Source organism: Polyodon spathula, chromosome 18 (genome assembly GCF_017654505.1).
Source record: "Polyodon spathula isolate WHYD16114869_AA chromosome 18, ASM1765450v1, whole genome shotgun sequence".
Lineage (NCBI taxonomy): Eukaryota > Metazoa > Chordata > Actinopteri > Acipenseriformes > Polyodontidae > Polyodon > Polyodon spathula.
The window spans coordinates 16009069-16032508 of record NC_054551.1 but is presented as its reverse complement, the minus strand read 5'-3'; the positions used below and the strand labels follow the sequence as shown (position 1 = coordinate 16032508).

At 38.6% G+C, this 23440-nt stretch overlaps 1 protein-coding gene across 14 annotated transcripts in view; it reads left to right on the top strand.

Moving 5' to 3' along the window:
* Positions 1-23440, top strand: part of nfia (nuclear factor I/A) — a 367146-nt gene that overhangs the window by 193448 nt on the left and 150258 nt on the right. For 7 of the 14 annotated variants that reach the window (XM_041277571.1, XM_041277572.1, XM_041277576.1 and 4 more), the window contains exon 3: positions 1767-1853. The exons of the other annotated variants lie outside the window; for them this stretch is intronic. In XM_041277571.1, coding sequence (XP_041133505.1) covers positions 1767-1853 — 87 coding nt within the window. The remainder of the gene's footprint in view (positions 1-1766; positions 1854-23440) is intronic. 14 annotated transcript variants of the gene reach the window in all.

The window sequence follows — 23440 nt, the reverse complement described above, 5'->3', positions numbered from 1 at the left end:
GGTCTAGTAGACTGTTTTAAAATACATCTCACACCCCTAGAGCCAAACTCTAGCTCCACGCATAGTCTTAACTATGCTGCCTTAGATCATATAATCCATTTTATGTTATATGTTCAGGTGTGCAGAGCTCTGTTAAAGAGGTATTATTTTATGTTATGATTTTATTAACGATTATTAACGATTATTACATTCTTCTATATTTTATTAGTCACATACAAATTCACAGTAAAATATGATGTGGCCCAGGTAATACTTTTCTGTACATATTTTCAAATACTGAAATACTAAAGAAACAAAATAAATTCAGTGACAGACAGCTAGTCAAAATGTTGGTCATCGAATTTATTTAGTTTATTTTTGTATTTGAGTATTTTCATAACCACATTTAACGATGTTACTATAATATACTGGCACAGCCAGACATTAAATTAAGTCACATCTCTTTAAATGTCAAGGCACTGAAGTAATTATTTATATTTAGTATTTTTAGGAGGTGTTTGTTTGTTTTTTTAATAATAATAGTAATTATTATTTTTAAAACCTCTGCCATAGGAGTGGTATTTCCAGACAGTATTCTAGAGTTCCAGTACACACTCTTTTCCCAGTGGATAGTGGAGTTGTTGTATTATGTAAGGCTGGAAAGCTAAAGGATAATAACTAAGATCTTTAGGGAACAACTCTTCAAATCAAACCAAACTTTGTAACTTTATACTACCATTTAAAACAAATGGCACAGAAAGCTTCTTGAGTTACTACTGAATTACCACCCTTTCACATTTCAGAACACTTTTCTGTTATTTCCCCTCCAAATAAAATATACAAGTTTTGCAGCCACTGCTAGGATCCAATTCTTGGGTGCCTTTATCTCCTTGCTCAGTATTTAAATACAGTGGTATACCTTTCTAGCTGGCGAATATGGCAGGGGGATATGGATTAGGAGGTAGCCACGGAACAATAGGATGATCCCGTCATGGCTAGTGGGGCTAAACGGGCCCCTTAGACATCCAGAGAGATGCTTTCTTCCAAAAAAAGCACAGGGTCTTCTCATTCATTGGTTAAGTCTCAGGCTCCCTGTGAAAACAAAAAAGTCCAGGACTTTTTCTGAGGAAATCATAAAAAGTCTTACCAGCGTTATTTACTCTGGAAACACAGAATTATCTCCCCCTCTCTATCCCAACATTGCACATGATATATAATCCATCATCTTTGTTTTCAACAAACACTGCACAAGCTGTCGCTGGCATGGGCATAAAGCTCACAGCCCATCTGGAAAGCGGACTGTGTACCAGGGAATAGAAAGACAATTTGAGCAGGGGGTTGCTTGGGACGGCTGATAACACTGTGCATTTCCAACATGTTTACGTTTCTGCTGTGCTCTAATCCATGATGCATAATTGATGCTTTCTGTAATACAACAAAAAGGTGGTGGTGGGGGGGGGGTTAACTCATTTGTGTTGCTCTTCACAGGTCTGCTACACATTAGGCATAAAGTCCGTATTATTTTCCTTATAGAAGTTTAGCACAGTAAATTTGCCCAGTAAACTTTTTCCAGTTATACTAGGAGTTGATCCTAATTGACCCTGATTTACTCTTGCGTATGCTTACTGGTGCTTTCACTATGCTTAGTTAAGCTTTAGAAGAACAGTTCCATTGTTTTGTACAAATACGCTGGTCCTCACATGCCTCCCATGTACACTATTCTGTAATACAATATATACAAGCTCCATCTCCTGTTGGATATATTTACCATTCCGTTCCCTTTTCAGCTTGTTGTGAGATTCCGGAAGACTTTTTACCTTGTGAAGGCATGAACAACAAAGAGCAGGAAACATGGCAAATGATGTGTGAAACAGGTACAGGTTTAACCGTTCTCTCTCCATTCTACCTCTTATTGAGCATTCAAGATCAAACTGTGTCGACTGTTGAAGGTTTACTGTCTTTTTAGCAATCGTAACTAATAGCAATATGATACACAACAACAACACAGACAGTTGTGATTTATCCACATTTATCCAACACAGTCCTGTAGTGGCATCACGACCACAGTTGGAACACTTTAATTCAGTAAGAAAACAGGACAGCACTATTTTAAGAGGGACGGTTTTCAGGTCAGAGCTTTTATAACTAGATTGTAGTCTCTAATGCTTTAAGGCTATTTGTTTCAGGCATTCAGCACAGATAACAGCCTGTTCTTCTGCCTGTCAGCTTGTTTGACACATTGGAGTCGGGTCCTTGATTTGCACCTCAGAGGAATTGCCCCTCGACAGTCCCTTTTCTAAGCCAGGCCAGGGCGTTTAGCATGAGCTGCCATAAAGACTGCACTTTTAAAGACTGCAATTAAATTATTCCATTCAGTTAATAGTAGTATTTAACTTTTAGATGGTCTTAAATTGTAAAAATTTAGACATTTCCATGGTGGTACATTCCTTCATATGAGTTATGAAAATAATTCCACTGGGGGAATCATACTGCTATTTATCTGAGAACTCAAAGAGGCAGCATTGTAGCCCTGTTCTCATGAGCTCTGTACTACTCCACTTATTACTGCCTCATAGCTGTTAATCCCAAAGATAAATGAAATGGTGTTCACACAGCACCCGAGAGAACGTCAATTTCCTTGGGCCTTTATTGTTGATTTTAGTGTTATTTCAGTGAAGTGCCACTTTCAGCACATGACTAAAAAAAACTTTCAGCACCTTCTCCCAAAATCCTGAGCATGTTTACGCAGAAGGAATGTTGAGACGGGTCACCCAGGGCCATGTGCTACGTGATGGTAGATGACCTCGAGTGTGCCGGGGAGCAGAGGATTAACATGCATGCTAGCAGACGTGCTCAGCCCTTGCAAGCTGTTTTTATGTCCTATATAGCCCTGGAAAGCTTTGCCACAGTAAGAGTAAGTCTATCTCTTGCTGAGCCCCTGCCAAGCAGATGTACTGTAGTCTTTTGGAACTTTCCCAGCTAACTTCCATGGCTAATACTTTTTGTTGCCTTGGCTCTAACAATTGGCATCCGTTTTGTACCGTGCAGGACTGCGGACCCTTTTAAATTGCTTGTTAATCACTTGCTAACTGTTCAAGGTTCCATCCTACAGAAAACTGCTTTTAATGCTTTGTTTCTTAAGTCTTTCAGTAGTGCAGACCTGTAACATGTCTAGGAAACTGCAGAGTAGCATCCAATAGGTGTGTCTCTGAGCACTTTTATTTCTTTTTCATTAGACCGCAACTAATTAGCTTATTAATGCGTGGTAAAGTTACTGAATTAGTTGAATTGCAATCTCAATAATAAGAGAATTGAAACTTGTTTTATTATTAAAAGGTTTCAAGCTTTCCAATGCATCCTTCTATAAATGTGCATTTCACTTCTAGTTGATCATTTCCAGTGCTTCTTATAAGTATGTGTTACCTCGCCCCCATGATTCATATTATGTTTATTTCTCCATTTTCTGGCCTCTAGGTGGTTTTATACATATCATTTAAAATGTAATCAATAAAACACTGACATTATGACGTTCCCGAGATAAACAACATTGACTCTAGTTGACTTGTGTACAGGTTTTGTAAGCAAACTGGAATCCAGCCACACTGCTTCACAAGCCCACTCAGTCTTAATATATCCTGAGCACTTGAGGAATGCAGCTGGGGGGACGGGACGGGACGGGGGCTGGAGTTACGGCAGTTATGTACCCTGGTAATGGTGGCTGTGAGCTACATCACATACTGCAGTGAATCTTTTTCAGTTGATTTAGAGAGGGTTTATTCATTTCTTCTCATTTTTTAAAGTACCGTTATCCTAAAAGAATGTTTTAGAATCTCAAAGAAAAAAAGTGAATAGTATAACAAGTGAACCAGTTTAGTAAGTATAGATTGCATTGTTAGTCTCTGAGATGGACACTTACAGAAAAACGATATGCGCTCGATGTTTCCATATAGTATACAGACTTTAAATATACATACACATGCATAGAAAGGTGTTAGTAACATATGCTTTGAAATCCTTTATGCTGTCATTAATCACCACATCCTTTCACTGCTCCCCTCATCATGCTGTGGCCCAATTTGAAACATCTCACTTTAGAGCCTCCATGTTGGAGTAACTGATTTTAAAACCTCTGGGATGCTTTAAACAGTTCTAAGTGTCCATTGTTAGAAACAGAAGAACAATGACTATCGAGAGGAGGCCATGTGGTCCAGCAATGCTTGCTCCTGGTAGGTGATTGATCTCAAAACTTTGTCAACTTAGTGGATCCCAATGATTCAGCATCAAGAATATGGCTTTGTAGCCCTCTCATATTCTCTGTTCTAAAGTAAGTCTGTGTCATTTAAGGACACAACAGGCCCAGTGAAATCTCAGATTTTGGGTTCACAAAGTGTTGCTTGTGGATTCTCATCTAGCACTTTGCTCTTCGGCCCGGACCCCTCAAGCACGGCTGTTCGTTTCCTGTGGAGATTTCATTTGCCATCGCAGTGAGGGGCAGGGCCAGCGGTTTCATAATGCTGTTTGAGTCTCTAGCAGGATATCCCTGTGTATGTTCCCACTTCCTGCAGATTTGTTGAGACATTGTTCTCGCGACGCAGACTCTACTTATATCTATCATCCACGACCACATCAAGCTATTGCAACATACTGAATTAGTAGCAGTTAGAGCCTTTTTTAATTCTGTCTTGTGCATAAATGCCATTACTGGTATATATCACTTTAAATATTCAATAAAACCAAAATATCATTTATATTGGATATATATGTTAGGAAGTCCTATACCCATATTTCTGTACAAAACAAAGGAAGGAACACATTTTGTAGAATGTGTTCATTATTTTAGATGGCAGTTGTTATATCAAATAAAGTATCATTGGCTTTCAGTGCAAGTCCTCCTGAATGTATTTTAAGGTTGGTGTAATGTTGGAGCATTTGTACCAGTTCTAGCTATCAGTGCATTACACAGTCTTAACTGTGTGGTCCAATGGTTAAAGAAAAGAGCTTATAACCAGGAGGTCACTGGTTCAAATCCCAGCTCACTCACTGACTCACTGTGTGACCCTGACCGTGTTACTTAACCTCCTTGTGCTCCATCTTTCAGGTGAGATGTTGTTGTAAGTGATACATAGTTAACACACCATTGTCCCTGTAAGTCGCCTTGGATAAAGGTTTCTGATAAATAATCAAATAATAATAACATCTATAATTTATCAAACTACAGCAAAACTATATTGGCAAGACAAGATACAACATGTTGGTGTTAATTGTTTGTACTCCATGTGATATTGGACTGTTCTCCCTCTTTCAGAGAGTTGTTTAGTTTAAATTAACAGAATGTTCCAAGAAGTGTTCGTGGATCACTGTAGTTATCATTGTTTACTCCCTTCCTATTCTGTTTATATAACAAGCACAATGCATGGAAACGCAGTATGTGTAAACTTTCATTAAAAGCAGAAAATGACTTTCCTCAGCTATTGCTTCACATCTGCTTAGCAACGTGGCTTCATTTGGAACAATTTGCAGCCAGGCCATTCAGTCATTTGAATGAAAAACTCTCAAGAGAGTTTCAATGCTAGATCAACTGTAAAAACACTAAATAGTCCTTAAAAACATTCTTAAACCAGTCCTTAAAGTTTTGTGAATAGCACCCCAGGATATAGGGATAAATATGTTTTTCTGAGCTGAAGTATCTTACCTCTTATTAAACAACATTATGTTGTAACAAGCTTTGCAGAACCTTCCAAAATAATACCAACTGGTGCTTAGGGTGGAGTCCTTAGAGGCTGGCACACAAGTGGAGAGATCTGCTGTAAACCCTTGCGTCTGGTGGGTGACATTAAACATCAACAGATGCTGCACACATATTGAGGACGAGATGGTCAGGATGCACAGAAGGCCTTTTTATTAATCGTAATCACAGCATCTGATCATATAAATCACATGATCACACGTCGCACATCCCAGAGAATACAACTAAAAATGAACTGGAATCAACATTTTGTTTTGAAGTTGCCCCAAATAGAACATTAAGAAGGTCCTGCTACAGTAGAGCTCCTTGCTAAAGCATAGTAAAGTGTGTTTAAATAAATGAAATTCAATGTATGTAGTATAACCTGGTCTCTGGTTAATCACTGTAAACTTTTGAATTGAGTGCAACTTCTTAACTTTTTAAATCCAGCCTTCAAGACTGTCTGTGGTGGTTATTGTACTGAAAGGACAGTGGTCTATAAGATGGGAATTTTGCTCACAAGTGAAAGTTGTTTACCTTTAAGGGCCTACATAGGATTCGATACATATGTAAAAAAATAGAATGAGGCAACTGACAAGTTTCCAATAACCTCATCTGAAGGTGAAACAGCAGTATTTAAATTGTGTCACTGCCATCTTATAAACCCTTACCCTTTAAGGTTAAGTATAAAACATGACTTAAAACTACCACTAAATTAGCGTGAAATCCCATGAAAACCAGTAAATAAAACGTGCTGTTCAAGTGTTGGACCAGAGCATTCAAACAGTTCATTAAAAGCAACACAGGGGTTTCAGTAACCGGCTGCTCTGACAGACAGGGAGCAGTGAGTCGCTCATTTGGCTTTTTTTCTTTGCTTGCACTAATTTGTCTGAGCCTTCCCACAAAGAAACTTGATATTATTTCTGTGTGTCTTCCACAATCTGCCTTTGTGAGTTGATAGACTTTCCTAAAGGTTGCTTCAGCCGGCTGCGTCCTCGCGTCCTATTCTTGATTAGCCCCCAATCAAAGCCTCCTACATTCCATAGTGTTAATAAAGCTTTTTCTTTCTACTGACAAGCGTGTACTGTCTGAACAAGGCAGACTCATCTACGGTGAAACCAACGACAGAGTTAACGTGGCCCCTCAATAAAGACCACTATATATGAAGGGGTGGGGAGGACGATGCAATGGGGCTTTCTTTAAAAAAGATCCTTTGTTTAAATATAATTAGACAAATGCTATGCAGCCCAGTAGATGCCCTGGGAATAGTGTTCACTTCTTTCTGATCAGAAGGGCAGGACTCTTAGGTCCATTATAAGGAGGCTTGATGCTGAAACAAACAGCAAAATGTTGCAACTGTGGCTCAATTATCATAGAACAGTCATATTTATATTTTTTAGCACACCTGTGCTTATGCGATAAAAAAATAAAAAAATAAAACCCTGAGATTTTAGTTTCATTCAAGATTTGATTAGTCAGTAGATTAACACATTAATATTTGGGGTGCTACTTTCCATTTAACTCGCTAACATTTTAAACATTTAAACTTATTGGAAATGTTTGTAACCATCATAAGAAACTTAAAGCATTTTGAATTGTATATGGAAAAGCCTATTGAATATGACACTGTGTTCTTACTGTTACTTACTCTTTAAAGACCAAGTGACTATAATCTAGCATAAAAAACAGGAATAATCGGTCAGTTCTCATCATAATCCGGATTTCGAGAAAGGCTCTTACCTACTATTGAAAAAGTGTGCTGTGGTTATGATGCCCAATTAGAGAACACAGTCAAGAGTTGTAAGAGACTGTTGTAGATATAACTCCTTATTGTCCTTTTTTTATCTGTTATGTGTCTGGTTCAGGCAAGGTTAGAAGGAGCATTGTTTTCTTTTTCATGATCGACCCCCTGCACAATGTGTTGACCAGTGCTTTGACCTTGTTCTTCTTTAATGCTGTAGCTGCCTTTGATAAAGTGGAGAGTATTACACAATTTGAAAGACAATAAAGATATGTCTTGATGGCTCATAATATTTCTTGTTTTGAAAATGTACAGTATTGTTTTCCATGGAAACTAAGATATAAACACGGCATTTGGGGCCTTAGCAACATGGGCAACTCTTCTGAAAGGAACCGTATAAAACTCAAAAACACTAATTTCATTGCAGTTGTTTCTTGTTAGTCACCACCCTCTCTACTCTCTATCCTAACTCTGATAGATTGATAATGACCCATTTACTCTCCTTTATTTTTTGTTTCCTAATAAAATCGTCCATTATTAAATGATCTGTAGATCCTATTATGTATCATGCATGTAGCACATCAGTGACATCACATGTATCATGATACACATGGTCTTGTATCTTGACATTACTGCATTGTTACACCCATAATTGTAATGCTAGTGTCTTGCATTAAAGCAAGGTAATACCTTCTGCAACAAAATTATTTTAACTTTTAAAAAAGATATGGTTGACAAAAAACAAAAAAAAACAAAGCAGCAATTCTTTAGAGTTTGGACTGATTTGCATCACACATTCTCTTTTAAACCGCAGAGCTTTCTCTGCCTGGAGCTGGAGAAGCAATGGAAAAAGACCTTTACACCAGGAAATACTATGTGGGATTTGTAATTTTACACAAAACGTCTCCCACGCTAAACAGGAGAAGCTTTATCTAGCAGCTAGGGTAAGTGCCCTAAGCGCATTGCAATTTATATCCGTCTCTCACTGACCTCTTATCCGTCGCACTGCTGTTTCTACATTTACAGTCAAGTAACACTTCACAGTTCAGGTCAATGCATTTCAGTTGGATTATGGTTGTTCATATGAAGTATAGCACTAACAGCAAGACGTTTGGGTCCATGCAAATGACTTTTTGGAAATATAAACAAAAGGCCCACTCTGGTAAAGTGCACAGAGAGCCGTGGAAGAATGTAGTAAACTGACACCAAGGAATTCTATTTGAGTGAAACACTGGGCATGATTGAGGGGGACAGCAGCTTTTAAATCATTCTTAAATAGGTAATAAATTACAGATTCGGGGCAATGCATGGGTGACACTGTGTGATCTGTTATGTACCACGTCATGGATTATTTTTGCTATTTTACCTGTTTGACAATGTGGGCAATAATCCTTACACTACTAGCGTTGACATTTTGAAAAGAGCTTTGAAACAGACTTTAAAGTTTTAAGTGTAAAAAGTTGTCAGGATGTAACAATGAAAAGAAAAATGACATGTACGTTATTTAACCCATTGTAGCAGCATGTGGGGATGTGTAACGCTATACTTTTTGGAACCCCGCTGCTCATTCTTTAAGCTGCACCAAGTCTCTGAAATCCAGTAAACCTTTCTTTTGCGGTTCTATTTTCTGGATCAAAATCCGGATAGCTTTTGTCAATACTGGTGCTGTTCACACAAGTGCAAAGTTTTCTGCAAGGGGTAAAAGAAAAACCAGCCAATGTTACGCTGGACCTAATGAAGTAAACAGAGATCCTCGGGCTGACAGCCGCTTTATTGCTGACTCGTATGTGAAGAGTCAGTGATATACTGGTGGTCACAGCATGCAGTGGAGTGAACCAGACAGTGCACAGCAAACCTCAGTGGCTTGGCTGAAGGCTGACAGACCGACCACAGGCAAACAGCAGTAGATTATGAAAGCAAAATGATAATTAATGGTTAAATGTACAACTGTTGTGGAGTATTGTGTCTGTTTCTTAGCTTATCAACAGCATCAAGCAGACACAATGTGTATGTGTCGTCTTCTTTGCTGGGATTTCTTTTGGAAAGTGCTTGCAGCACGAATGTAATCTAGTAATTTTATGTTTCTCTGTCTTGTGTTGAAGGCAGTCTAGGTGAATGTGCTGGGGTACCGTGCACTTTCTTGCTTGGTCCAGCTGCGCTAGAGTGCTGGCTGTCTTTGTTAAACTGTAAACTCCAGGGGTGTTTAAAGTAAACAAGAGATTTGTTAGCGTTGAGGGCGGCCTGGTAACTGTCCAGAGAAGATAACGTATAATAACATGAGACAGATTGTCAGGAAGAGATGGGACAACGGCAGCAATTAAACTGGAGTGAACAGGCAAATATAAACAGTGTGTGCTGTATGGATGAGTTTATACACACAGATTCATGCACACACATGGTTTTACCCAACATGGACCCCTTGATTTATCCTTAATTTAATTTGAATATATTTTCATGACCCAAATATAATTAATGTACTATCAGACAGACTTGTATTTACATTTTACCCCACCAGATATTTAGTTTTCTAATTGTTGCTGTCAATATTGTTACAAAATTGACAGTATACTTACTGTGGCCCAAAAGCTTGAACAACTTGTTATGGGCTAAGTAATGTATTTCTCTTCTTGTTGAGATTCACTTTGTGTGGCATTTTTGCTTCTGGTCCTACATTCTGGTAACTGAGGGAACAGGTTAATGGTTATACTCTAGTGTACCCGCTAAACCTAAGGTGACCATATGGCTTTGTGTTCACCGGGACACTTACAAGCCAATGCATTCTGGTCAGCGTAGTCCTGCTTCTCTTAAAGGCAAAAATGGTACCAGAGACAGGTAAAACATACCAGAATGCATTGGGTTGTGAGTTGAAAAGCCTGAACTGTCCCAAACTGTCCCGCTGAACATGGAGCCATATGGTCACCTTACTTAGAGAGAAGACAAGAGGGATGTCAGGCCACAGAAGTGACTAGGATTTGATGACTGAAACAGAACATGGTATACAAAGTGATTCTAAAAAAGGAAATATTGTAAACATGCTCCAGGTTGAATATTTTTATTTAGTGATAATGCATAGAATTCATAAGTATTAAACAACGTTTACATATTTTGCCAGCCAGGTGCTCTACATATCAAAATATTTTTCTATGAAGAAACATATTTATTTTATGAAATATTTCACCGTGATTATATTCTATGAAAGAAAATGTTGGCTAAGCATATTTAAGTGTAATATAGTTCAACCAGAATCTGAGCTCATTGTATTTAGCTCTTCATTGGGCAGAATATTTTCTAGTCAAAGTGCCTGACGCCTCATTTGCAGTGCCATTTACTGTACGTCTGAAGTCAAGCAAAACACAGACTTGATGGCTGTTTCAAAGTTACACATCTGTAGCAAATAGAGTGTGTAGAGGAAGGCGATGTGAACAAAATTAAACATAAACTCCATTCAATAGAGGGGGGAATCTGCAGCTTTTCAGTAATCTTTAAGTACAAGATATTAGATGTATTTGGCCTACAGATTTAAAAGGATTATCTATGTAAGGGTTTATGACAAGTCTGGAAACCGTTTGTAGGTAAACAAAGGCTATTCTGTTTCTTTGCACGATTAAAAGAGCCTTTAAATGATTGTGTTGTTTTTGCTGAAGCAGTGCGTTTATTTACTGCAAATTAGTTTTTTATAGGTAAAAAATGTAATTCAGTTGTGTGCTTTTATAGACCAGGCACAGGCACGAATTGCATTGTTAGCCATGTATAGCTTTCTCTAATTAGGGTGGAGCTAATGGTAGGAATTTGTATAGTGTGATGCTCAGGGATATGTCATTTTCAGATGTACAACCCATGGCAATACAATTCACTAGTCTTTTTATGTATTTTTCCTCTGGAGGTCTGGGTTCAAATTCTGCTTAAGTCACAAGTGGAATGAGTTTGAAGGTCACAACTTAGCCACAAGTAATTATTAGTCCACAATTAAGTACAAACAATCAACCAATCACTGCTCGTGAGAGGCACATGACTATGCAGAATGTGCTTAGTCAGTCTTTGCGTGAGAGAGGCACAGGACTGTATGCAGATTGTTCGCTCAGATCTCTGCTTGTGAGAGGCACAGGACTGTATGCAGTGTGTTCAGTCAGGTCTCTGCTTGTGAGAGGCACAGGACTCTATGCAGAGTGTGTTCAGTCAGGATTGAATGGTTTGAGGAGCATGACAGAGATTTAAGGTATCTTCTATGTCCACCACATTCCCCAGACCTTAATCATGCATGTTTGGGATGAATTTGAATAAAGAATTCATAATCACGATCCTCTGCATAGTTCTCTGAACCAAGCGTGAAATAATGAGTAGATAAACATGCCTCGAGACATCTTCTAGCCCTTTGTTGAGCCATATCATGTGAAGGCTGTGATCAGGGCAAACGGTGGCCAGCCCGATATTAATGAGGTGGATAGGCAGTGTGCTTATGTATATATCTATAAAAACAGAATACGAAGTAGTTTTCATTGGCCCTGTGAAAGGTCTTTCTGCCTGGCTAAACCCACTTTTCCATAAAAATAATTTAAACTGAGATTTCTACGGTCTTTGACATCACTCACTTCCATCCGGTGAACTTGAGCCTTCTGTGATTGATGTGAGAAACATATATTTTAGGCAACAAGCCGCATTAAAAATATCTTTGACACATTGATAGACCTGGCTGTCCATCTTGAGTGTAAAAATCTATTACAGAGTATCGACCCTTCGTGCGTGAAATTCTTATCTGCTTGGCTTGCGCATGCCTCAGAGAGTCTGCATGGCCCCTCACAAGATCCAATCCATACCACTTACTTTGAAGGCTATAGCCAAATTCAAATCAATGTTGAACTGTAGTCCTTTATATGAAAGGTCACTGTATTTACGCTAGACTTGCTATTCATAAAGCTGTGTCCTGCAGCCGAACATCACAGGACACAGTTCATCAAAAAATGTTTTTTAAAGATTTAGTTTCCCATTAATAGTTGTTAGGTTGTTACAATTTTAAGTCTTTTATATCTGGTTTCAAGACTGTGATTATCTCTAATCTTGGTCTACTGGATGTTATCTGATTTAAGGTAGAGCATGGCCACACTTTTGTTTAATACTCTACAATAATAACAGCACATCTGTATGCTTTTTAATTAAGGTGTTGACAATAAAAATCAGGGATACAAAGCATTGCTTCTAAAATCTTTAAAACTTGGTTTGTTGTTGTTGAAAGATGTTGCGCTCCAGTCAAGCTGGCAGGCTGTGATTGGCTGATTCAGCAGTTGTGAGTACAGGTTGGCTGGTTTTGGTGGATAACAAAATACATTTGGACGAATTGTGTCTTTGTTTTGCTGTCCAATAGATGTGCACTGAGCTTTCATGATGGGAAGTGCAAGTGAGAAAGCCAGCAGTGACGTTCCAGGGGGCATCAAAGCCCACTAGAGCTGAAATCTGATTGGCTGATGGTACTGAATTTAATTTAGTTTCGGTTAGTTGTTAGAATGAAAAATAGAAAAGCAGCTTACAGGTAATTCTTCATTTTTCATCCAATTAATGAAAGCTCTAGAGGGGTGTTTCTTTTTGGAGTTTTATTTATGTGTTTATTTTTAAGTTGTTTTGGATGTCATTACTGTATTTTGGAACAAAGACCCTTGTATTTATTGGCTGTGAGATTAGCAACAAGAAAAGTCTTGGAAAGGAACTCTGTCCACATTGTGAAGTTTAGATTGGCTGTGCTACTCACTGCTAGATTTGCTAATAACCTGGGATGGCGGCCATCTTTAATTCTGGCAGATTTCCTTGGCAACCTGACCGTTGAAGTTGGCCTCTGCGAGTGGCAAAGATCATTCTCTGACATAGCAAGAAACCAGTGGGACACTGCCCAGAGCACTTTTACTGTCTTAACATTGTAAACAATCCACTAGGAATCCTGGGTTAATTATGACATACTACAGTAGCTAACATGTTGGTTTAATTTCAGCTTATTAGACTGTCTAATCTTTTGTTACTTATGCATTAAAAAACTAAGACACTCAGAATTTAAAGGCCCTTACAATATGTGAAAAAAAGTTAATTTATAACCTGCTGTCGCTGCAAGCAGCACCTGAGCATGTCTGTTTGACAGTTTCCAAGTGGAAAGGAAAGTCTGCCTTTGAAAAATGTAATCAAACTAGACCATCAACAAGGCCTGCTTTCAAATACATCCATAACTTAAAAAAATAAGATAAAACTTACAAGCAGTGAAGTTGAAATCAGGTTCTTATAAGAAGTGACCACCCTACCAAATTGATACATCAATACCACTGCATACAGTTTTAATCATGATAAAGGCGGTAGCCAAAATGTATGTCTGCTTGAGTTAGTTTCCTAGATTCTGCTTTTTAATAATGTGGAGTGCACAGAAGCAATGACATAGTGGAGTAAATCGGCTCTCAGTATTTATATGCAGCACTGCAGCTTGTTTTTCTTTATAGAATATGCCCCTTTTTGTGAACAAATGATATTGAAGTAAGTAGTTAGCTGTATAGATGTCTGTTTCTCTCCATATAAAGTGTACATCTAAAAAGGTGAAGAGCTTTAAAGAAGTGGTGAGGTAATGTTGCTAGTGCTGGGTAAGGCATTCTCAGGTCTATAAGGAAGCATAGGGATTTTCATTTTGACACCAATTCTGCACAACTGATCCAGTATTTGTGTGTGTGTTGTAATGTATTGGGTGATCAGAGCCTGAATGGGATAATATTACCCGATTTACAAAGCTTGACTGGGGTTTATTTCATGTGACACAAGAGGTGACATGCTATGGTGATTAGCACAGTCACTGCTGTACGAATCAGTTATTGTTGTTGCACAAGATTCACAATCATAAGTCATTTAGTTATTTTCTGAAAGTCAATGGCTTTTAATAGCCTCATTAGGATCTTACCTGCTGCATGTCTAAATACCAATGCCTTTTTTAAACTATGTTTCAAAGGAGTGCTTACAGAGGTTTAAAATCCACGTTCTGACCTTACGTTAGCATTAGCATGTTTGTCACCGGTCCCTCCTTCAAAGCAGTGCTGACAAAGGTTTAAAATCCATGTTCTTACCTGTTATTAGCACCAGCAGTACTGTTACCGATCCTCTTTTGAACACTTTTTGTGCCATTTGACACATAGCCTGATAGCTAGACCTGTGGTTCTGAAATTGTGGTCCAAAGAGACTTCCAGACGGTCCCCAGAAATACTAAAATAAACTAAAGTCTTTCTCAGTGTCTCCAAACTCTTCGACTAGAAGTCTTTCTCAGTGTCTCAAAACGTTTCACCTATAAGTCTTTCTCAGTGTCTCCAAACGCTTCGACTAGAAGTCTTTCTCAGTGTCTCCAAATGTTTCACCTATAAGTCTTTCTCAGTGTCTCCAAATGTTTCGACTAGAAGTCTTTCTCAGTGTCTCCAAACATTTTGACTTGAGCTTATTAAGTTTCATTTAGTAATTCTAAATAGCACTGACAGTGTTTAATAGTTATGAATAACCTTTGGTAAAGCAGAAAAAATATATATTTAGATTCAGGGGCAGTGATAATGTTGACAGTGTTAATAAGAGGTAGCCTGTGTAATCATTGCTTAAAAAAAAAAAATCAGTAAATAGTAAAAAATATTCTGAAGACTGCAGACGCCTAATTATGAGAACATGTATGAGCCTGACTTGGAAATGGTCGAAAGTAGGGCGCTTAAATCTTTTTTGTCATTTTTGTCTTCTGATTGCATGGGCTATTTATTATTCAGAGATAGCTATTACTGTGGTAAAAGCCTTCTCAAGTCCTATTGATTTCTTTAATTGCTACACCGATTGTCAACTCTTCAGATAAATATTAAAAAAAGGCTTGGAATCAGTGCAGGCATGAGAAATGTCCTCGGTTTCCATTTATTCCTGGTACAACATTGTGCAGTTAACCCAGCATCACAGGTACCAGCAGGAACAGGGTGAGGTTTCTGAGAGAGAAGCGATTCACTGATCAATGCAATAACAGGTTAATAGTAATGGAAGAGTAGTCACTGGTAAAAAGGAGAGCCAGAGCGAGGGATAAGACCAGGTTTACTATCCAGGGAAATGCACTTGATGCCTATTAATGTTACAAACTGAGTAACAACTGAAATACCTAAACCCCATGACATTTCAGATATTTCTTGTTAAGAATGTGTTGGGTTTTTTGGCTATTCAAACTATTTCCATAAAAAGTAGTCTAAATAAGTGCTTAAAAGCTTCCCCTTAGATTAAACAGTGTTTTGAGAAACCTCTACCTCTAAAAAGGCATCTAATGAGTGATACTGAGCAAGGTGCACACTGCTCAGACAAGCAGGGCAGCAAGCGTTCAGCGGTCTCAAACACTTATCAAGCCTTCAAGTACTGAGAATGGACAGGTTTCAGATGCTGAGACGTGAATTGGAAAGGGCCCAACACAGTATTATTTTGTGCAGAGTTGTAGTTTGGAGCTACACTGCGATTGTGATCAGTGAGACTCATGGAGAGAATGTAAGTGAACTGTGACTTTAAGTGAATATGGAGGTCATTGTGAGCAGCCTAAACTAAATTGGGGATTTTATATAACATGGTTAAATGACCAAGAGCTTTAAAGTGACTGTACTGAAGTACACGGGTTAATGTCACACTGATGAAGGCATTCGTTGAAACGGTTATCTACTTGGTTTAGGAGAAATGTATTTTTTAAAGGAGGAAAACACCAGTTCATTTTACACTAGACAAGTAAAACAAAATCTCTTGAGCCCTTTGTGTGTGTTTGTTTCTCATTCTGCAGTAGGGGTTAGGGTTAGGGAGAGAGCCCCACAGTGTGCTAGCCAAAAAGTACCTGGAAGCTAAAAAATATCTGTATCCAATCAAGAGTTTATCAGATAGTCAAGTGCAGTCTGAAATGTCTCCAGGAGGATAGGAGCGTATGATTACACTGAAGATGGCAGCAAAATGAAGCTATTTTCCATGTTCATGACTTAGAGTGTTACAGACAGACAGACAGGCAGACAAGCAGACCAGCAGACAGACACATAGACAGACAGCGAGACAGACAGACAGACACACACAGACAGACAGACAGATTCACAAACACATAGACAGACAGACAGACAGACAGACAGACAGACAGACAGACAGACACAAGCAGACAGACACACAGGCAGGCACACAGACCGACAGACCGGATCACTGCAGGAGTGCCCCTTACCAAAATGTTCTTTAAAAGAGTCCTTAATTTTTTGTCACTAGGACTCTTCATTGTTTCTCTTAGTTTTATTAGTATGTAAAGCAAACACTCTATACAAAGTTTGTGATTAATTGTTCAGCACTGTCAAACTGTTCTAAAATGAGACGCTATACCGTCCAAATGAAGCAGAAGGCATCTCAATAGAATTGTTGTGAGAAGTTCAACTACACAGTGATAAGTAGAGCAGTGAAAATGGTTCGTACAAAGGGAAGTATATTTTACATTTCCTCGGTTCGCTTCCTGTAAGATGTGTTTCTTTCATTAGCTCAGCTCCAAATGCAATTGGAATAGCCACTGGTCTGGTAGAACATTGATTATGAACTCTGAGGTCACATATACTGGAAAGCGAAGTTATTTGTGTTGGGCAAAGTGCTTCAAAAGCTTTGGTGGTCATATCAAAAAATATGTTTTGATTTTAGTTATCATATTCATATACCTGTTCAGATATATTCAAATGATCTATCTATCATGTGTGTGTGTGTGTGTGTGTGTGTGTGTATATATATATATGTGTGTGTGTGTGTGTGTATATATATATATATATATATATATATATATATATATATATATATATATATATATATATACACACACACACACACACACACACACACACACACACACACACAGGCAGAAGCATTCACCCCCTGCAAAGTTTTCACATTTTGTTGGCACCTGAGCGTACTCCACAGCGCTTTGAAATTAGACATTACTCAAAAAGCATCATCAAAAAGCACGTATGGAGTTTGCGAAAAAGCATGTAGATGATACTGCAGACATGTGAGAAAAGGTTTTGTGGTCAGACGAGACAAAAATTGAACTTTTTGGTCTAAATTTCAAGGATTATGACTGGTGCAAACCCAACACTGCACATCACCAAGTCAACACCATCCCATCTGTCAAGCATGGTGGTGGCAGCATCATGTTATGGGGATGCCTCTCTTCAGCAGGGACTGGGAAGCCTGTCAGGACAGAGGGGAAAATGAATGGTGAAAAGTACAGGGGAATCCTTGAAGAAAACCTGTTTGAGTCAGCCAAGACTCTGAAACTGGGGAGGAAATTCACATTTCAGCAGGACAATGACCCCAAGCACAAAGCCAAAGCCACACTGGAGTGGTTGAACAAGAAGAGAATTAATGTTCTTGAGTGGCCCAGTAAAAGTCCTGACTTGAATCCAATTGAAAATTTAAGGCAAGACTTGAAGATTGCAGTCCATCGACGATCCCCAACAAACTCATCAGAACTGGAGCAATTTTCCTGTGAAGAATGGGCAAAAATGTCATCCTCCTACTGTGCAAAGCTAGTAGGGACCTATCCAAAAAGACTCACAGCAGTAATTGTTGCAAGGTGCTTCTACCAAGTACTGACTTAAGGGGCTGAATACTTATGCAGCCAGTAAATTTCACTTTGTACTTTTTCTTTGCAAGTTTTGCTGACATTTAACCTCCTCCTCATCTAACAGTGTTCGGTTTAACCACTACAGCTTTGAAAAAAGTTTGTTTGAAAAACTGTGCATACATTATTTGTAATTCAACAAAATATGACATTATTGGTAGGGGGTGAATACTTCTGCAAAAAACTGCGTGCGTGCGTGCGTGCGTGCGTGTGTGTGTATATATATATAAAATCATGATTTCTACTGTTTCTAAGAAGGTTCTCATATTTCATTTTTTTTACAATCCCAGATAAAGTAATAAAATATTTGTGCCTGTTTTATACAACATGTCTGGCTTTTCTGAAGATTTGAGTTCAGAAGGATCAGAAAGTAATATCTTTCTCTAAAGATCATAACAGAGTGATTTCTAAAGTTAAAGAATAATCGCAAGCCAGGATGGGAAGGATTAAGAACCAAGAGAGATTTAAAGGATAGGGAAGGGCCTACTAGAGCTCTAGTACACCCTAGAACTGTACAGTACATCTGCAAACTTACACACACAGTCATAGTGATACACACATTGCTACCTGTCACAAAGCATTCAATTTAACACATGTGACTATGCACTACCAGAAATATGTTGGTGTTAGAGTATTAAAGAACAGAATTGGTCTTCGTTTCATATAAGTGTAGCTTCTTAGTCAAAGCTTCTGCTTAACTTTATTGTTGTTGTTTAATTTCTTAAGATTTTAAGATTGAAATTTTTCACAAAGTATTCCATATAAAACAGCAAGAATACAAATCTTATGTTATTGAAGTCTGTTAGAGGCATTATACAGTATATAGACTTACTGAAACTATTTCACCATTGTGTTGTGCAGGCTTTAAGTATGCTATACAATACAATATTTGCACATGTATAGATAGTTATATCCATTGGCAGACACAGGTATACTTAAGGAGCAAAGCTACTTATAATCCAAAAATGTTGTTGGTATGATTGAGTCTATTAGTACTACTTGACCTCTCTCTAATTTAATATACAACGCCAAGCAGCCTAATGATGTGATTGCTTAGGGGGTTTAAAAGCTGTTTGTGTGTCCAGTGTGTCTTCTGGCTTAGCGCCAGAGCTCTGACCTCACTATTGAGAAGCACAAGAGAGATGCACACATTCGGACCTGTAAATCCCTGAGGGGTTCTTTCGGTGGTATGACCTGATGCGTCATTAGTTGCCCTCGCTTACACTGGGATTAGCCCACAAAAAGCAAAGTGCTGGCTTTTTATTCTCGTCTTCTATCTCCTATTAGTGCCTAATCATATGGTCTAGTGGCAGGGTGTGACCTCCACCCTTTTATACAAAGTGGGAAACGTCAAGACATGAGTCATCATCTGGCTTTCGCAAGGCACGCTGCCTGAAACATTAGGCGGACCCTCCTCATCGTACACTTTGGCTTCCTGGCTCTTTGAAAAAACTGAGGAAGTCTTGACTTTTTATTAATGCATCTCTGTAAGGAACTCCTAATTAAATAACGTTCTGTAATGTGTATTAGTGCAGCTCTATAATGATCTCCTAATTAAATAACTTTCTGCAGTGTGTATTAATGCAGCTCTATAAGGATTGTCTAATTAAATAATGTTCTGCAGTGTGTATTAATACAGTGTCATAAGGAACTCCTAATTAAAAATGTTCTGCAGTGTGTATTAATGCAGCGCTATAAGAAACGTTTAATTAAGTTATGTTCTGCACTGTGTATTAATGCAGCGCTATAAGAAATGTTCAATTAAATAATGTTCTGCTGTGCTTATTAATGCAGCTCTATAAGGAACTCTAATTAAGACTGCCGAAAAATGTAAGGTGACCTTCCTGGCTTCGTTGTTTGATAATTTATATATGAAAAATTGGCATCCCCATCTTTAGCTGACTGGGGCCTCCATTACCAAAATGGGCTGAATCACTTAGTCTGAATTTCAATGAGTGTCACCCTGCACATTCTAAACAGGATGTGCTGTTGCCTCTGTTATTTCTGGAGTGGAACAGTGGACTCAATGCTTGTGACTCAGTGGTGAGAGAAAAGCACTGGGAGCTAGCTCACCGATTTTGGTACCTATGCTCATAAAATACAAAATGACATTGTGATAAATAACTATTATACAGCCAATAGTGGTAAGTTTAGAAATACTAACTGATGTTCAACGATAAAAGTTTCAACTTCAAGAAGTAAAAAAAAAAAAAAAACATCACTGGTTTTGAAGCAAATACACCAGGTGCATGTGGAAACAGCAGTCTGTTCTTTTCCCATTACCCTAGTTTTTGGAGTTGGTTTACTGGACCATCCATTTAAGAGTGTTGTTACCTCATATGCCCGTGTTGAAATTAGCAGCTCACTTGTTACAGTTCCTGAGGCCTTTGAGATCTCATTTATAACATCTGACTGCTGAAAGGTGTAACACAAACTAGTGTCCCTGCAGCTACCTTTGGGGAATGTGAAGATTCAGCACATGGTCTGCTTTGAATATGAACATTATTATAGGGTTACAGGATGCTGAGCGCCTGTGTATGAGGGCATATCAGCGAGCAGAAGAAGAGACAAGCCTGGAGGCCAAGGTCTGTTTATGTGCTGTGTAACTGGCTGAGGTATGATGTGACCAGGTAATGTCAGTGATACTGAATGGACTTTGCGGTTGAAGTGAATTCCAAATGTGGCTTAGGTATGATTTTTAAAGCAGGTGATATCAACTGTACCAGTATTGAGAATAAAGCATGATTAAAAACTCAATATGGAATGGTTTCTTTGTGATGAGTTGTTGATACAGCGGGTGAAAGTGGTGCTCTGGCTTGCTGCCAGAGTTTCAGGCATCTGTTATGTGGAATACTTAAAACTTATATTTAAAACGTATCATGTGTGCTGTATAAGCAGGATGAATAAAGGAAACCCCTGTAACTCCCATCTATTTCAAACAGGAGGCGCTATTCTAACCAGGGTGAATCAATACATTTTATATTTGGTTCCTGTGACAACTGATACAGCAACACAGGGCCTGGTAAAAATTTTAAAAAATCGTAAAGAGAAAGTTTAAGGAGATACAACATATCTGTTTTTTTTTTCAGAGAACTGATTAAATAGTTATTATCCCAGTGCAATAAATAGGCACTTCTGAGAGCTGTATGTTGAAGAACGAGCTTGAGACTAAACCGGCATCTTGCATTTGAAAACGTGGCAACTTGCTGTATGGTTTGAATTAGGCTGAAGCACTCCCAGCCAGGGTTGAAGGGAGGCAGAAGCAGCGGGAGGGCTGGGAGCAGGGGGGCTGGCAGCAGCAGGGGTGTCTGTGGTTTCTGGGGTTCTCTGTACCCGGCCCACTTTCTCTGGTTTTAACATAAGGAATGAGATAGTCTTCGACAGACCAACCACACCGTTACTGGAAGCTGTGAAGAGGGAAGGAGAGAACATTTTTTTTTTAGCTTTATCTAGCCCTTTCTGACTTCAGTCAAGATTTGGTTGTTTTGTATATTTTACAAATTTTAAAAGGCCAATGTTCAAACCATTTTTTCATTGAAATGATCTCAATTTGTTCTGTAAGCAAATATTATTGTAGTACAAAGCTAGCAAACTTTTTTGTTGGATTCTAGTTATGTAAACAAATCATGGCAAGTCTATTTTCAATTTTGAAACTGAGAAATAGGCCACAGTGCATTCCATTAATAATTAGTAATGGAACTAACTTTCTTGACCAAATACTTAAACTTAAAGTGGAATAGCCCAAATGAAATGCCTTTCCAGAGCCTCTGTTTTTGTCCGGCCTACATTGAGGGTGTGTGGCACAGGCCGGGTAAGGCAGGTGTCCTCACGAGTTGTACAAGGAGATGTTCCTAATCTGTCTACCAGCCCTGGTCCACATTCTAGCCCTCTGCTTTCAGCTCCTCTGAGACTGTGAGAGGAAATGTAAATATTGGGGCTAAAATACTTCCCCTTTAGGATGTTGTTTTTTTTATTCTGCTTACAGCATTGGAATGTGCTTTGCGCTTTTCTAGTGACTATATTTATAAACAGTGCACCGTAAAAGCAACATTCCTCCAATTATTTATTTTGTTTCAGTTTTACAAGTAGACAGTAATGAACTAATATTTTAGACCTCGAAAAACACTTTTATGTTAGTATGTTTCCCAATATGTTGATCAGCTAATTAAGCAATTACAAACTAAGCGATTAAGTCTGAATATATATGGCCCATCAAATGATAAGTGATAAGACAGTGTGACTATGAATAAAGGGAGCCGAGATGTACAGTAGGCTATCTTAGGGTACAAACACAGGCTTAAAAAGCTAAATGTTTTTGCTGTGTTAATCAAGGCAATCATGACAATAGATTTGATATGGTATATTAGATTAACCTTGATATCATTTTATGTTACGTATGGTATGTAGGCTATATATTTCAGTTAAGAACTATAGTTTGAGAGTCTTCATTTGTTTGCATTCATCACTGTGCTACGCTAGATTTTTTGAATACAGCTTTTGTATAAGAAAGAAAAAGTGCTGTGACAGGGGCTGACAAACGAAGAGGGCACATGGTAAATGAGACTAATTGGGAATGCCTGGGATTTCTCAATCCCAACCTCGCCACTATACGTGTTGCTTTTTGTTTTTCCCACTTCAAGCACTTAAATAGTCATTTTCTTTGATGCGAGAAACAGTGGGGCTGTGGGGAGGTCTTTTCACTGTGCTGAACCCCTTTATCCAGCGTGCCCTGTGGTGCTGTGAGAGGAGTGTGGGATGAGCAGGTCTCTCTCCTCTTGTTTTTGGAGAGGGGCGGGGGGTGGAGGGGTCTTTAACGCCAAAATAATAGAGCTGTCAAAAATGGCTGTTTCCATGAGCAGTGACATTAAGTCCATATAACTGACTACTTAAAGGCCCCTATTGTACCTGTTGATGGGGGGATCTTTCAAGATTGTTCTGTGATTTAGGGGTGAGAAGAAAACAGTCCTATAGAATGTGGTTCCCGTAAACAGATGGGCAAGGGAACAAAGGCAGCGCTGGCGATGGGGAAGCCTTGACATATCCGAAATGGAAAGAGACAGAAGATTTGTTCTGAGTCTCGTATCTCCAGCAACATCTCCATTAGGCTAGACTCACGGCGTCCTGTACTAGTACTTGTAATCAGATATGACCACTTTCTAAAGGGTAGTGTTGTTATGTAAACTAAAAATACAGAAACTACAGTGCTTGTTTTAAATGGGCTCTGTTTGTGTGAAGCTTTTTTTTTTGCTTTTTAAAACTAGAAACTGGTGAAACTGTTTTGTGAATATGGCCTGTATGTAGGTGCAATAAACACATTCTGAGGTTTTATAATTGGGTTTTCAGTGCCGAACCA